This window comes from Melanotaenia boesemani, chromosome 7, assembly GCF_017639745.1.
Source record: "Melanotaenia boesemani isolate fMelBoe1 chromosome 7, fMelBoe1.pri, whole genome shotgun sequence".
Lineage (NCBI taxonomy): Eukaryota > Metazoa > Chordata > Actinopteri > Atheriniformes > Melanotaeniidae > Melanotaenia > Melanotaenia boesemani.
In genome coordinates this window covers 38669329-38684021 of record NC_055688.1, presented here as the reverse complement: position 1 = coordinate 38684021, position 14693 = coordinate 38669329, and the positions used below count along the sequence as shown (strand labels likewise).

The following is a 14693-nucleotide window of genomic DNA, read 5'->3' as shown; positions in this document are numbered from 1 at the left end:
TATGACGTCCCATCTTGTTTGAATTCATGCTTGTGTTGTTCTTCCTCTCAAATGTAAGTCGCTTTGGATAAAAGCGTCTGCTAAATGACTGTAGAATAGAATAGAATAGAATAGTATCTGCACATGTTCATTTTATACATTAAAACAAATTATCGGAATCATTCCTGTCATTTAGCAGACGCTTTTCTCCAAAGTGATTAACCCCTGTGGGAATCGAACTTCGATCTCCTGCATGACAGATGAATGCTCTACCGACTGAGATATCCATCCGTACGTTCCGACTCCTCTGACGTTTCTTCCCTTCTGACACTGTGATGACAGCGTCTCCACCTGCTGCCACTATTCTGTCTTTCTGACACCAGTAATGTCCACGCCGTGTCCACCAGTTACACATTTTTATCTTTTCCAAAGTGGTCCATCAGGATCTCTGTCTCACACCCTGAAAATTTCCACTTTTCCCTCTTTTTCCCTCCCGAAACATCATGGAAATGATGTGATGAATATGTATTACAGGCATGTATTACATGTGGGCGGGGCAAGCCGCTCCCTCACCTGCGCCTGCTTTAGAGTTGATTCTAATTTATGAACAGAAACAGGTGGAGGACGTGCATGCGCACACTTTGATAAATCTGGAAGTAGAAGTGCGCCGCAGACTCCGCCTGTAGTTTGCTTTTTTTTATAAAAGAGGCTCTGGGACGTGGGAGGAAGCAGCTACGTGAATCTGACTGGAGATGGTGTGAAATCTACCCTGGATTATATAACGCCAGCTAACAGCCAAGTAAGGGGGTGAAAGAACATGTGTGCACCACCTGAGTGTTGATTCTAACATTGGTAGGAACATAAAACTGGTCCACAGAGCGACTAGTGGACATCTGTTTTATTGCACTTATGATAGATGTTTATTAGCTGAGTGGATAGAAAATCTGAACAAGCAGAAGTTTATAATGCAAATAATTCTACTCAGTGACGGATGATAAGATCTGGTGTTTTTGCTAAACTGAATCCAGGTCTTTTTTACTCAGTGATGTCTAGGGTTTTATGAGATGAAGACATCTGCTGGCAGATTTGCTACTTTTACAAACAGAAATGTTCTTTAGCTTCCAGTACAAGAAATCCACCACTTTTAATAAACTTAATGAAACCTGGAGGGAAGACTTGAGCAATCACAAAGAATTATAAAGTCAGAAACCATGTTACACAGCACATTTCAATAAGAACATCTGATGTGATCTTCGGCTAATTGCGACGGTGTGGAATTTACGATGTTAGAGATGTTCATTTCTTTCATTTCTCATTTGGGATCCGCATCAAACCCCTTTATTTTAGTCTGTAGAATATTATGTGAAGGTCAGATAAACACCTCGGCATATGCTATTATGACTGATTAGATTTAATTCAGTTATGTAGATCAAGTCACATAGAAGTGAAGCTCACCTTCCTCCTCACCATCCTCATCCTGGCCTTTCTCTGAACTACCTGCTGCTTTGATTCTGTCCTGACTGAACAACTCATTGATCAACACAGTCTCACTCCCGACTCGTCAAAAACCGACGCTTGGTCAGGACCCTTTAGCGACACATACTAACGCAAAAGGTACCCTTCTGCGTCTCTTTTAGACGCAAGTAGAATACAATTGACTCCAATGTAATCCCATCTGCGGCTATATGTGACGCTCAGAGCAGGTGATCACCGCGAGCGGTTTCCTCATTCCTCTTTTAAAAAAAATGCATATACTTCAATTTAAAAGTGTGGTTTGATGACATTTCTAGCGAGAAATATGCATTTTTTTCCCCACAATCTCTCTTCAGTGAGTGTATATCATGCATGGTTTATCAGTTATTAAAAGCATTTTTCCACTTCGGATTTGGCCAGAGTGAAATGGGGATGTTCGGCACCAATAAACGACAGCAGCCTTTTTAAAAAATATATTTTTAGTTTAATGCATTGCATGCATGCGTTTATAATTCCCATATATTCTGTGACTGTACTAGTTGTCTGACATTTTTGGGAGATGTATATATATATATTTTAAAAACTTAAATAGGGAATTAGTTGCCGTCGTCCCGCTGTATCCCCCCCACCTTTCCGCTTTATACCCCCGATGCGTCCACAAAGGACGCTTTTGTCAGGACCGATTGGCAGGACCCATTTGCATTGATGACTGACGCTCAAGATCTCCTTTCGCGTTTTCTCCTCTCTTCGCATGGGTATCTCCCAATCTACCAACGCAATCCCCTCTGCTGCATTACCTGACGCCCAGAGCAAGTGATCACCATGACAACCAAAGACTACGCCACGAGCGTCATTCTCATTGGATGTCAACTGTCAACCTTTCACCCGGAAATAGCATTGCGGTTTTCCCTCTTGGCGTTGGCGGTAAGTGAAAATATTATCAGGAAAGAGTGTATATATTAAAATGAAATATAATCAACCAACAAATTATTGAACCAGCCCAATTTGTTTACTGCATTTAGAGGGGCTGGGTGAAATCAAAGTGGATCGTTTCAAAACACTTTCTGTAGCTAGTGCATTTAATTTTTTGTGCTATTTTATGGATTGTATGACATTAATACTAAGTGTAATTGTTAATATTCTTTCAAACCAAGTTTCGTTTAGTGTTGAGCTATGAGAATAATGCATACTAAACAATGTAGGCTGTCTTGATGAGTTGCTAAGTGGATAAAGTTGTAAAACACTGGTGCCTTTTGAGTTTCTCAGTTTTGTAATTTTCTCTCTCCCACCCCCTCCTCTCTCTCTCTCAAAAGATCCTGCAATTTTCATTTTATAGCATTTTCTGTAATTCCTTCTTGGTTTATCCAGAAGCAACACAAAGGCACTTTTTAGAGCCACATCTGTCTTATTGGTCTTGTTGTCTTGTTAACCTTTCCTTACTTTATCTCACCCCCTGCTCTATCTCCACCCTCCTTTCCTGACCCCCATCCCCCACCTCCACCCCACCATCACTTTTAAGAACCACGTCTGTCTTGTTGGTCTTGTTGTCGTCTTGTTAACCTTGTCTTGCCAGTTTTTTCTGTGTGTGTGTATCTTCTGTTTCTTTGTCATGAGTGACTCAGAGCTTGAGGATTTACTCAGCGTTGCTGACCATACAGAAGTCATTGATGACCTTGAAAGGGTAGATGACCTGCTCAATGAGTTGCAGAAAGAGGAAGCAGCAGCCCAAGTACCAATGGTACTTCCTCCAACAGTGAGTTGGAAGAAGAGGGACAGTGATGGCAACTTAATCTTTGCTAGACCACGATCAAGCAGGAAACAGTCAACCCTGGGTCAGTAATGTCTCTCTACTCTAACACACCTGATTCTACCAATCAACTCGTTACCAAGCACCTTAACAAGCTTAAGGTGCTTGGTAACAAGTTCGCTATTTAAATCAGGTGTGTTAGAGTAGAGAGATACCTAAAACATACAGGACAGTAATCCTCCAGGGGCAGGGTTGGGAATCACTGAATGCATAATTGTTGATGTTTTTGTTGTTACAGCAGTTGATTCAGCTGGCTCTCAGAGGACTCCATCCATCAAGTCTTCCAACACCAGCTCTGAGGTGGTCTTTACTATAGATTTTGGTAAGCACTTTCTTTGGTCTCCATTAACCTTTCATGAAATGTTTGACATGTGTATTTGTATCTGTATGGTGAATGCGATACAGAGTGAAGATGTAAATTCTATCTTTGTATTTTAATACAGTTTAACAGTCCTCTTAACTTATGGCTTCTTTTGATCCATTTTATCAGCGGAGCTTCTACAGGATCTCCAGCAAGCAGGAGAGGTTATTCAAAGTGAGGTGGAAGCACCAGCACCAGCACCAGCAGCTTCCTCAAACTGGAGCACCCGAAAGAGCTTCTTTTCAGAGAGCTGGAGGGCAGAGAGACCACGCCTGGTCAATATGACAGTGGCCAAAGAAGACGTCAAACCCAACATCTGTCAGCAGTGTTGGAGTTATGCTGCTGTGATCCGTTGTCGTGATTGCCGACCGCGCCCATTCCTCTGTGCTGATTGTGACATCACTGTGCACACCAGACACCCCCTTCATAACAGAGATGCCAGTACTGCAGGATTTTTCCAGCCATTACCTCCAACCACTTTTGTGCGTAATGAGACCCTTTGTCCCTGTGGTAAGATCTGGCTTAGAGCGCATAAAATATGATCCTTTCTGGACTATTAGAGATTTAAACTAAGATGTAATTGATTCTTAAGTCATGACTTTGTTTTGTTTTTTCAGAGCGTTTTGTGCCAGTGGAGATCCCCAACAGAATCTGTGGTTGTCCAACAGAGTCACAGAGGATCAAAACTGGAAGGGCTACCACTGTTATCACAATGAATGGTAGTGGAAAAAGTTACTCTAAAACTCTCATATTTACAATAGCTATGTACTGTATATGAAATCTCAACATAGCTATCAAGGAATAGATTATTAGATTAATAGATTTTTAACAGTTATGAAACCCTATGTTAGATTGATGCTTTTTTGTTTTGTTCTTGTGTTTGTTATTTAAAGGACGATATGATCTCAGTTTGCTCGAATTGGCATGTGAAGTTTGCAACGCCGCATGGATTGCCGGAATAAAAGACGTCATCCAAAGTGACTACTGGCCAGCAACCCTTCACTTTGCCACTATCTATGCCACTGATGTTTTCTTCTCCTTTGAAGAAATGAAAATGGCAGCTCCTGGTCTGTCCTGTCAGGCATTTCTCCGAATGCTGGATCAGAGAACTGTCCGCTTCGGCCGTGTGAGTATTGAGGTTCTTTTCCCTTTTTGATTTTTTTTTATTTGTTTTTGAAAAGCTTTGTCTTTATGATGTTTATTAAAATAATATTAGCTATTGTTATCCTCTTTTCATGATAGACTGGGAAAATTTCAGGAGACAGCTTTTTGAAAAGTTTTTTTGAGTGGGAGGCTGTCCAGTATGAGGTGGACAGTATCTGCAGGGAGGAGCTGTTCACCTGTCCTGCATGCAGTCCCGAAATGCTTGCAGTGTGTGTGGACGGCAATCGCAAACACTACCGATTCAGGACTGCAGCACGGTACTATAAAATATTTAGATTGTGTTTGAACCAATAACAAAACATAAGTCACTCAATGTCCACCAATTACCCTCAGAATACAATACTTAATCGAGTGTTCCTTTGCTGTATTTAGATCTGAAGAACAGCCGGTGTTTGACGACATCTTCATTGCAAAGGATGACGATGTCGCAAACTTCGTCCACGACATCCAAAGCAAAACAAAACATGTAATATTGCATTTTTATATATATATATATATATATATATATAATGTGTGTGTGTACACAGTAATATAGTTCTCTCCCTGTAGTGTTTAGTAAGGTAACTCTGTTTCATTTCCATCTATCAATTTTCTTTTTTTTTTTTTTTTTTTAGGCTTCAGGTAGGGGTATTTGTGGAGGAGAGTGGTCGGCTGCCAGAGAGACCTCCCAAAGATCTGCCAGCAAGCTGGATGAGGAGGGACTGGAAATAGCTGTCTGTCGACATGGCGTGCTGCTTTCTGCCCTCAACATGTACAGGGGAGAAATATTTGCATACCCGCTGTTTTTGCAAAATAAGCTGGCTGTTAAAAGTGCCACATTTTTTTGCATGGATGTCACATGCAAATATTGGCCTTACCTCCAAAAAATTTCCAAAGATCTGCTAGAGCTACAGCCCCTCCTCAGCATGAAACCCTTTCTTTCCGTGCTTCATGCCAAAGCTCATGACTTGAAATGTGAAGTAAGTAATCATTACATGTAACGGACACACTATTCCATCAACATTTACATGTTTTAATATGCTTTGTTATGTTATGCTTTTTAAACAGGTGAAATGGAGTGGAGCTTATCAGGAGGGGGCTGGATTAACTCTGGGAGAAGAGGTGGAGCAAGTGAATGCCTTCCTGTCTCGTATAGCTGTGACGACAAAACACATGTCGAAAGCGGGTGAGATGGCAAAATAAAAATAATTAGAAGGGTTAAAAAAAAATAAATGGAAAATGAGATTGTCTTATATCTGTTGTAGGACGCAGAGACATGCTGACATTATTATCTATGCGCTGGAATCAGCAGAAGAAGAAGAACCTGGCCTCTTCTCTGTCCCACAGATATCTGAAAGTAATGACTTCACTTTTTGAGTGGATTAAATAGTCTTTGATATTACTACTTGAGACTGTGGAAATACCATTTAATTATTTTACTATCATTGTGATTTAAAGGCCACAAAAGTTCTGGAGGAAAAGTTGCAGAAACTGGAGTCTGTGAAGGCAGAGTTGTCAGTGACTGACAGCCAGTTGGAGGACTGGGTCAGTGATGTAAGGGAGTGGGCAGAAGGTGAGAAAGTTATGTCTTATCTATTTACCTATAGCAGCACACAGTTTTTTGTGTTAAAAACAGTTGTTTAGTGGCAGGGCCTATCCCTGCCACTATTTAGCAGACTGCACAAGTTCAACACAAAATCGAGCTCTGTCCTCACCCTCTGTGATATGACAGAGGGTGAGGTGTAAATAGAAGGTCATCATGGGTAACCACACAGGACTCTCACAGGTTAGAGGAATAGCCGCAGTAACAGGCTCTTTTCCCTAACGTGCAAAACAGAAAAATTCAGCAACCAAGATGCTCAATATCATTTCAAAATGTTGGGCTATACATGTTTACATGTTATATAATGTTATATTTTTGTCAGAGCTTCTGCAATATTTTAATTGGAATTTCTATTCTTTTGTATTACTTAGTTTGTCAAGAGTAATTTAGGATGTGTTCTGAAACTTTGTGCTAGAGTTCCAGCAGGTCTATATCTAAGTCCAATACATTTACTACATGATTTTCCATTTATTCTATGGGAAGATAATATCTTTTCAACTGGCATTAATTCACGAGCAGAACATGATATACAAAACTTAACATTTGTAGTACAGTACTCATGATTATGGTATTTGAGAGATGCATAGAAATTGCATCATATTGCACTATTGTGCAAAATTACACAACGCATCATGCATGTTTCCTTTTTACAGCAACATCTACCAACACAAATGAGGCTTCTGCCTTGGCCAACAATATTGAGGTGCTGGTGGCTGGCATCAAGAGACGCTCGCATCGTCTTTATATGGACACAGACAGCAACAAAGGGCGAGCCAAAATCCGCAGCAAGATCAGGAAGGAGAAAGGGATCCTGACCTCCTTGATTGACAGGTACAACGAAATGGTTCCAAGCACAGAAAGTCTCTGTCTGGAAACCATCCTGTCTGAAGATGCAGCATGGCCATGGCAGCTGCCACATAGTGGTAGGTACACCAGTATGTTTAATGCTTTCTGCAAATGTGACACACACACACACTCTTTAATGCCACAAAAACTAATTTTTTTGTCACAAATGCTTTCCAGACTCTGTCGACTTCAGGAAAAAAAGAGCGGTGTTTGACCTCGTACAGTCAATAAGGAGACTGCAGGAGGAGACCAAGGTACTGACCACAGAGATGAATCGGCACTGGAAGTCACTTTCATCGCAGGGGAATTCCCTGAAAGAAGTGTCCAGTGCAACAATGCAAGGCATGCATTTAATATTTTTAGCACGACTATACATATCAAACTGTGATGATAAAGTTACTAATACAGATTCCTATTATTATGCCATTCACCACAGATTCACCATGGAACCTCAGTGCAGATGGGCAGAAAGGTCTGCAAAGCATTCTGAAACGAAAGCAGCAAGACACTACAGAAATGATGGCTGGTGTGAAGACGAAATATTTTCATACATTGACAGGAGGAGAGGTCAATTTTCTGGACAGTCTATCTGACTTTTCTGACAGTGACTCTGAATTCTCTGACAGTTAGCCAGGATACATTTTGTGGTGTAGTTGATAGGGATGTACCGATCCATTCCACCCCCCCCCCCCCCCCAAAATCCAGTCCGCGTTTTCAGCACACCTTCTAGCCACCTGCCCAGCATCCCCTAAACATCAACAAGACACGGACTTGTCTGCATGTCCCGCTAATAATTTAAACTTATCAATGACAAAGTCAGCTGTGTGGAATTATTTTACACTAAAGGATGAAAAAGACGAGTAGACCGAGTGCAGTACTTGCCACATTAAGGTCAAGCGTGGTGGTAAAGCTGTAAGAAGTTTTAATTGACTATTTATTTTCTACTCAGGTCTTCTGTGTGTTTTGCATTTGGTTGTTTTTTAACAGTTTACAAAATTCAAACGGACATCACGAACAAGAAGTAAGATTGGTCTAAGATGAAAAAATCCCACCCACCACCGTGTTATGGGACCTATAAGTCTGTTTCGTTATTGCCAGAATAAATGTTTTTTGGGTTTATTTTTTATTTTAATTCGCACTTGAGCATCTTTACACACAATGCAAACGTTTCCCAATGGAAGGTTGGCAGAAAGGTTGTCCACAATGTGTATCCCTTATTTAACCGGTTGGGATACTGTCTTTACATGTTACTGAACACTGCACTGCAATATTTTATTGTCTTGATTATTCTATGCATGTTTAATACATGTCTTATTTGAACTTTATTACTAAATTTTGAAAGCTGCAATACAAAATGAAGTCCATTGTCATTATAATCTTTATTAAAGCACATATAAATAAAAACATATGCAAACATATATGCATAAGTGTTTTTTGTTTTTTTTTTTCACGTGAAATGAACCACTCAGTTCAGTCAAAATCTCTTTCCTTTTTAGTTTATGGAATTCCTTAGTGCAGTTGTTTACTCTGCATCATTCTTTCCTATCTAATGGGCTCAGAGTGGAACCTGTCCTGGAAAACCACTGTATGATCTTGGCCACCGTGCTGTAGCTCTGTTTCAGGGTGTTAGCAATCTTCTCAGAGCCTAGACCTTCTTTATAAAGAGCAACAATTCCATTTTTCAGATCCTCAGAGTTTTTTGCCATGAGACGCCATGTTGAATGTCAAGTGACCAGTATGAGAGTATGAGAGATAAAACACCAAGTTTAACAGCCCTGCTCCTCATTCACACCTGAAATATTAGGACAAAGTACACCTTTGATTTTAAGAACGTAACCATTGAGATTTAGTATTTTTTTAGCTTTTGCTGTCATGAGGTTCCTATTTAGAGATACATCTATACGTGAAACTATACACAGGTTTTAGGACCATTCTGGATGGTTTGAGGAGAGGTTTAAGTTACAGTGTTCTATGAAGTACTGTCTATGTATCTCCCTCCGCAGAGCATGTTAAGCCTATGCCGACTTTTTTTGATTAAAAGGTCCTATGACGGTCATTTTGTAAGCTATGTTTGCATAACTTAAACTGTACACAGAAATGTATTAGCACTATGATATATTATAAATTTGATCATCCAGGATCATCCTGTCAGACTGGGGAAGGGGTTAAAGGGTCTATAAATAGCCATGTTAAGTTAATGGGAAAATGTCAAAGGTGAAACAATCAGTAGTTTAAAGGGAAAATAAACTCAGAACTGGTCCAAATTGAGTAGTATGACTGTGTATAATACTATCATCGATATCTTAAAGAAATCTGGCCACAAAATACTTGTTAAAAGATTTTGACTGATTGTTTTCAGCTTGGCCCTTAAAGAGGTCTCTGAATGTACAAGTCAAACAGCCATGATGTGTACCAACAAGAAAATCAAACTTTGTCGTAGGACAACAGTGAAGACATTGTTGGAAAGGTATTGACCTCAGGAGCAACATATGTCAATATGAGATTTGTGGGCAGTTCCTGCTCCCCAGGTGTTCCCTTTGAACCTTGTACCTGTGACACTTTTGAAGGCCTATAGTTCAACAACAAAATATGCTAGAGACATGGGGTCAACAGTTTTGGAAAGCTCTGCACCTCTACTATCATGCCCGACAGCAGACCAATAGGGGGCGCCACTGAATAGGGTCAAAACCTATAAAAAACATGATTTCACCCTCTTACCAATACAAAAGTCAAAATCAGACCAGACAGGCGTGCTTCCCACCCTCAAAAACATATGATAAGTTTGCAAAGTTCGTGATCACAGTTTTATATAATAGAGGTAATTCATTGGAACTACAAAAGCTATGACGTAGCACAATGCTGTGTATTGTAACTTGGCACAAATTGTAGTTCTGGTAACCTCCTTCCGGTTTACGGTTAAGATGTTGACATTAGGGTTAAGAAATCATATATCCGCTCATTTTTCAACAGACAAAGTATGACCATAAAATGTATATTTATATTGTGAGTAGATGTATGTGATGGAAAAGATCAATATATATATTTATTAGTGCTATTTTAACGTTTTGTCCTGCTGCTCTATCTCGCCGACAGAAAGGGTTGTGTTCAATGGCGTAACGTATTAAGCAACGTTTCAAAACAGATCTTTCAGACCTCATCCCTCGATCTATTTTGTTTCTATAAAGTGTTAATGTGGTTTATAATTTGTTTTAATATGGCGTGACTTCCAAACAAGAGCATTTAGTTCAGTATACCCGCAGTAGGATTGATTAATAAACGATAGTAATCGCAGATAACTAGCAATACTGGCTAGTGAACACCCCAAGGTTTTCAAGACGTCAGTCAAACCCAACTTGAATTTGATATTAACACGAACATTTAGGTTATCTAAGTACCATATAACATAATAATATCGTTACATATGCAATATGCACACAATAATAGCCATGTGCAAACAAACAAGAAAAATAGAAATTTTCATTTTTTTTTCTGATGATACACTGTATATAAAAACCAAATATGAGCACAGCTCTAAATGTTTAGTTGTCACTGCATATAAACATGACAGATGACATATTAAAAGAAGTAAAACATATAATATATAATGTGATCTCCAGCTGGTACTGGTGTAGTTAACTTCTTTGTCTTTAGGCTCCCATACACATTACTGCTTACCCTAATCATCTCATACAATATGTTAATTTATGTACAGTGGAGTATTACTTTAACTTGCACTATGTTACAATAGCCTAGTCACTTCTATAGTGGTGATGATGTAGACAATAATGTTGGTTGATATATAAAACTATGAGAAGTAGACCACATATGTGAGATATCGAGTGCTGGGAATACATTCTGTGAGATATTATTGATCAGATTCATGGATGATTTATGTACTTAAGCCACAGTTAGAGAGTGAAACAGAGATTGACACTGGCTGAAATGTGTATTGAATAATTTATTTTGAACTTTTATGATGAACTTGAACATTTAACAAACACATTTTCAAAACTGCTTCAGTTAACACATATAGTCTCAAATAAAATAAAGTGCCAATTATAAAAAAGTGCCTGCCAATTATAAACATAAAATAATAAGTAACAAACTGTTACAATCAACAACAATTAACTAACAACAACAACAATTAATTAACAAAAATTAACAATTAAGGCAAAACCAAATGTGTAAAATGCAGATCAGAACTAAAAGCAAATTTTTTCAGAGGACAACACACACCAAGGCCTGTAACACAAAAAAAAGAAAGAAAATACAATCAATCACAATCACAAATCAAGTTCTAATTTTAAAATGGCATTCTGAACTAAATATACTAAACAGAAGGAAACAGCAGTTACCTATGTAGGACTGCCATACTGCTGTGCTGGCTCCCACGTGTCAGCCCACACCTTACCACTGCAGGAAATTGAAAAGAAAAAAAAAGCCGAAATTGGAGGTTAACAGAGTAGCTTGACTGATATCAAATTGGATGATGGTATGTTTCTTATTAAATACAGTACACCAGTCATTTGAATAAATAAAGCTATATTACTCCAGAAAAAGTCTTTGATAGCGCTTAGCTTTATATAGATGGACCCCACTGAATCCCTGAATTGCATTTATTTGGGAAAAACTTACCATTTCGGGCATGGTGTCCACCTAATCTTTACTTCTGCCTTTCCCTGTAAGTTATTAAAAAAGTTTCTTATTTAAAAAAATAAACAAATATTTATTTTACAGACATTTCTCAAGCCTATGCATCCCATGAAATGGCTTAAAATGCTATAATAGCAGCTTCCAAAACAAAACAGAAAAAAAAATACTGAATAAATTAAATCTGAACTAAGGTGGAGCAAGTTCCTGGTTTTAGATTTCCTTTACAGGCATATATAGGAAGTAAGTAAATTGAAAGTATCCTGAAAAATCACAGTCAGGTATCCCTCCTAATTGGACTCCATGGACTGGAAATCTAACTGAGACTGTGTACAGGAAGGGGATGAGCAGACTCTATTTCCTGAGGAAGCTAAGATCCTTCAACGTGTGCAGCAAGATGTTGGAGATCTTCTACCAGTTGTCAGTCAGTCAGTCTGTCTGTCTATCTATCTATCTAAATGGTACTGGGCAGAAAGGTTCTGCTGTGGGTAATTTTAAATAGAATAGGCTTGAACTGAATATCGCAAAAGGCCAAAGGATACTGACAGACAACAGGCAACCTATTAAGACTTTTGCCATCTGAATGAGGATACAGATGTATCAGCTGCTGTACTAGCAAATCAGCTTCTTATATGACCACATCTTTAGATTTTTTTGTCTTGGGAGACAAAAAGGAATACTCTTTGATTTTCCTTATAAAAACCTGTGCTGTAAAATCACAAATGCTGTAAACCTAAAAGCAAATCAATAGGAATAAGGGAAAACATACTTACGTTTAGCACTCGTTTCTCAAGAACCCTCTCGTACAGGAACACCTTCTGGTATTTGTGTTTTCTGCATTCTAGAAAAAAAGACAGTAATAAAACATAAATAAGTGTTCTGAAGTAGCAGCCTAACAATTACAAAATAATTTCACTATATTCATGTAGAAGTAGTACAGAGGAAATATAACCTGTGACTTTTTTTTTTTTTTTGGAAGAGAGTGCAGGACACAGAGAGGAGACTGGAGATGGAGGAGGCGGATGAGAGGAGAGGGAAGATGGTGGAGAAGGCAGGGAGGAGAGAGAAGATGGAGGAGGAGGAGGCAGGGAGGAGAGAGAAGATGGAGGAGGAGGCAGGGAGGAGAGAGAAGATGGAGGAGGAGGCAGGGAGGAGAGAGAAGATGGAGGAGGAGGCAAGGAGGAGAGGGAAGATGGAGGAGGAGGAGGCAGGGAGGAGAGAGAAGATGGAGGAGGAGGAGGCAGGGAGGAGAGAGAAGATGGAGGAGGAGGCAGGGAGGAGAGAGAAGATGGAGGAGGAGGAGGCAGGGAGGAGAGAGAAGATGGAGGAGGCAGGGAGGAGAGAGAAGATGGAGGAGGAGGCAGGGAGGAGAGAGAAGATGGAGGGGGAGGCAGGGAGGAGAGAGAAGATGGAGGAGGAGGAGGCAGGGAGGAGAGAGAAGATGGAGGAGGAGGAGGCAGGGAGGAGAGAGAAGATGGAGGAGGAGGAGGCAGGGAGGAGAGGGAGGAGGAGGAGGAGGCAGGGAGGAGAGGGAGGAGGAGGATAGAGCAGAGATGCCTGGATGCTCAACAGGCTGAAGTTCAAGAATGAATTCTTCTGGTCCTGGTCCAGGCTGAGTGTCCATCGGGGTAGGGGCGCAGTCCATTCCGGGAGCAGCATGAGGGGGAGGAGGAGTTGCCATCGGTGCTTGCAACAACTCTGCAAATATTGCAGACAAAATAACAAATAATTTAAAAATTTAAACATAATATTCTTCTAAATTTGATTTCAGGACAGAACTTAGACATCTACCAGTGAATTGATTTTGTAAATGGCTTTAACAACTTGGTTAAGTTCTTATATTCCATCATCATCAATGAAAATGCCCTTAAAATCCACGATAACTATGCATTCAGCAAAAATTTTAAATGCAAAATGTAATACAAAAAGCAAAAGAAATGAAAACTGTAAAATAGTAGTATCAGCATAAAGTTTACATGTTCAATCACATCATATTTTTGCATACATTTTTCTCACTAAATTTCGGTATTTGATTGACACGTGAATGGAAAGACAGTCATTGATTAACAGGCTACAACAGAAGTTGTAATTTCTAAAAGGCTGAAGGTGGATAAGGTTTTAAATGTTGCCATGGGAAACCTGTATGTTTACATGTGTTGAACCTAGTGACACAGAGTCAATGAAAATCTACACTATATAGGACAGTAAAGTGTGACACATTCATTTTGGATACGATGATCTCACTTTTCAGCAGGTGTTCGTATAACTTCCCCATCTTCTGGAGGATGTCTTTCACCACCCCATCCATCTGTGCCACATGATGGATGAGGTCAGCAGAAATCCTCCCATTGTGGCCCTGACGACCCATGAACAGCAATGGGCAATATCCCAGCTGATTCAGTTTAAAAACCTGCAAGAATTACAAGAAAAATATTTGCTACATCTTGGCATGACAGGAATAGGGCTAATCAGCAACAGCTCAATAGAAACTTCTTTGCTTTCATGAATGTGAAGTTGATTTATTTGCTTGGCTATTAGCAGCTATTGTTGGCTTTGTGCATATTGTAATATTTGTGTATACAGTACATAATATTAAGTCAACGTGTAACAATCATATTGATCAATAATAACAAATCATGGTTTGTTACAGCCGTAAGGTGGTAAGGTAGGTTTCATATTAACAAAAGAACAACATTGACTGACAAATAAAATCGTTATGTAGTTGTCTGAGAATACACATCCTTTGTTAAATCGGAATCATTAAAACTCACAGATAGCTGGGCAGACTTTACAGTCCTGCTGGAATTACGGCAACTTTTTGTTGCCGATGC

At 39.5% G+C, this 14693-nt stretch overlaps 2 protein-coding genes and 2 long non-coding RNA genes across 5 annotated transcripts; 3 read left to right on the top strand and 1 right to left on the bottom strand.

Annotated features, from left to right (window-relative positions):
- The first annotated feature begins 2249 nt into the window (after window positions 1-2249).
- On the top strand, window positions 2250-3600 carry LOC121643549. The gene is made up of 3 exons (XR_006011124.1): window positions 2250-2376; window positions 2766-3284; window positions 3498-3600. It is a non-coding gene; the product is annotated as an uncharacterized LOC121643549 (long non-coding RNA).
- A 159-nt stretch (window positions 3601-3759) lies between these two features.
- Window positions 3760-5409, top strand: LOC121642809. Its single transcript, XM_041989761.1, has 6 exons — window positions 3760-4130; window positions 4238-4339; window positions 4514-4746; window positions 4863-5041; window positions 5157-5236; window positions 5399-5409. The coding sequence occupies exons 1-6, from the start codon at window positions 3902-3904 to the stop codon at window positions 5407-5409; spliced, it is 834 nt and encodes a 277-aa protein (XP_041845695.1). The 5' UTR covers window positions 3760-3901.
- Window positions 4955-7895, top strand: LOC121643547. The gene is made up of 10 exons (XM_041991017.1): window positions 4955-5041; window positions 5157-5250; window positions 5399-5599; window positions 5668-5743; window positions 5832-5949; window positions 6029-6120; window positions 6222-6336; window positions 7020-7289; window positions 7390-7554; window positions 7649-7895. The coding sequence occupies exons 3-10, from the start codon at window positions 5508-5510 to the stop codon at window positions 7840-7842; spliced, it is 1122 nt and encodes a 373-aa protein (XP_041846951.1). The 5' UTR covers window positions 4955-5041; window positions 5157-5250; window positions 5399-5507; the 3' UTR covers window positions 7843-7895.
- A 3051-nt stretch (window positions 7896-10946) lies between these two features.
- On the bottom strand, window positions 10947-12901 carry LOC121643548. 2 transcript variants are annotated; one of them, XR_006011122.1, is made up of 5 exons: window positions 12815-12901; window positions 12636-12703; window positions 11848-11891; window positions 11568-11625; window positions 10950-11454 (listed from the first exon to the last, which is right to left on the bottom strand). It is a non-coding gene; the product is annotated as an uncharacterized LOC121643548 (long non-coding RNA). The 2 variants fall into 2 exon arrangements; XR_006011123.1 differs by having other exon boundaries at window positions 10947-11454; window positions 12636-12901.
- Window positions 12902-14693: the final 1792 nt, after the last annotated feature.

Excerpts from the sequence above, each read along its gene's own strand:
- LOC121642809 (XM_041989761.1), top strand. The coding sequence starts at position 3,902 with ATGACAGTGGCCAAAGAAGACGTCAAACCCAACATCTGTCAGCAGTGT. Across the intron at positions 4,131-4,237 it reads TGAGACCCTTTGTCCCTGTG|AGCGTTTTGTGCCAGTGGAG; the intron begins GTAAGATCTGGC and ends TTGTTTTTTCAG. Across the intron at positions 5,042-5,156 it reads CGATTCAGGACTGCAGCACG|ATCTGAAGAACAGCCGGTGT; the intron begins GTACTATAAAAT and ends TGCTGTATTTAG.
- LOC121643547 (XM_041991017.1), top strand. The coding sequence starts at position 5,508 with ATGGCGTGCTGCTTTCTGCCCTCAACATGTACAGGGGAGAAATATTTG. Across the intron at positions 5,744-5,831 it reads CTCATGACTTGAAATGTGAA|GTGAAATGGAGTGGAGCTTA; the intron begins GTAAGTAATCAT and ends CTTTTTAAACAG. Across the intron at positions 7,290-7,389 it reads ATGGCAGCTGCCACATAGTG|ACTCTGTCGACTTCAGGAAA; the intron begins GTAGGTACACCA and ends AATGCTTTCCAG.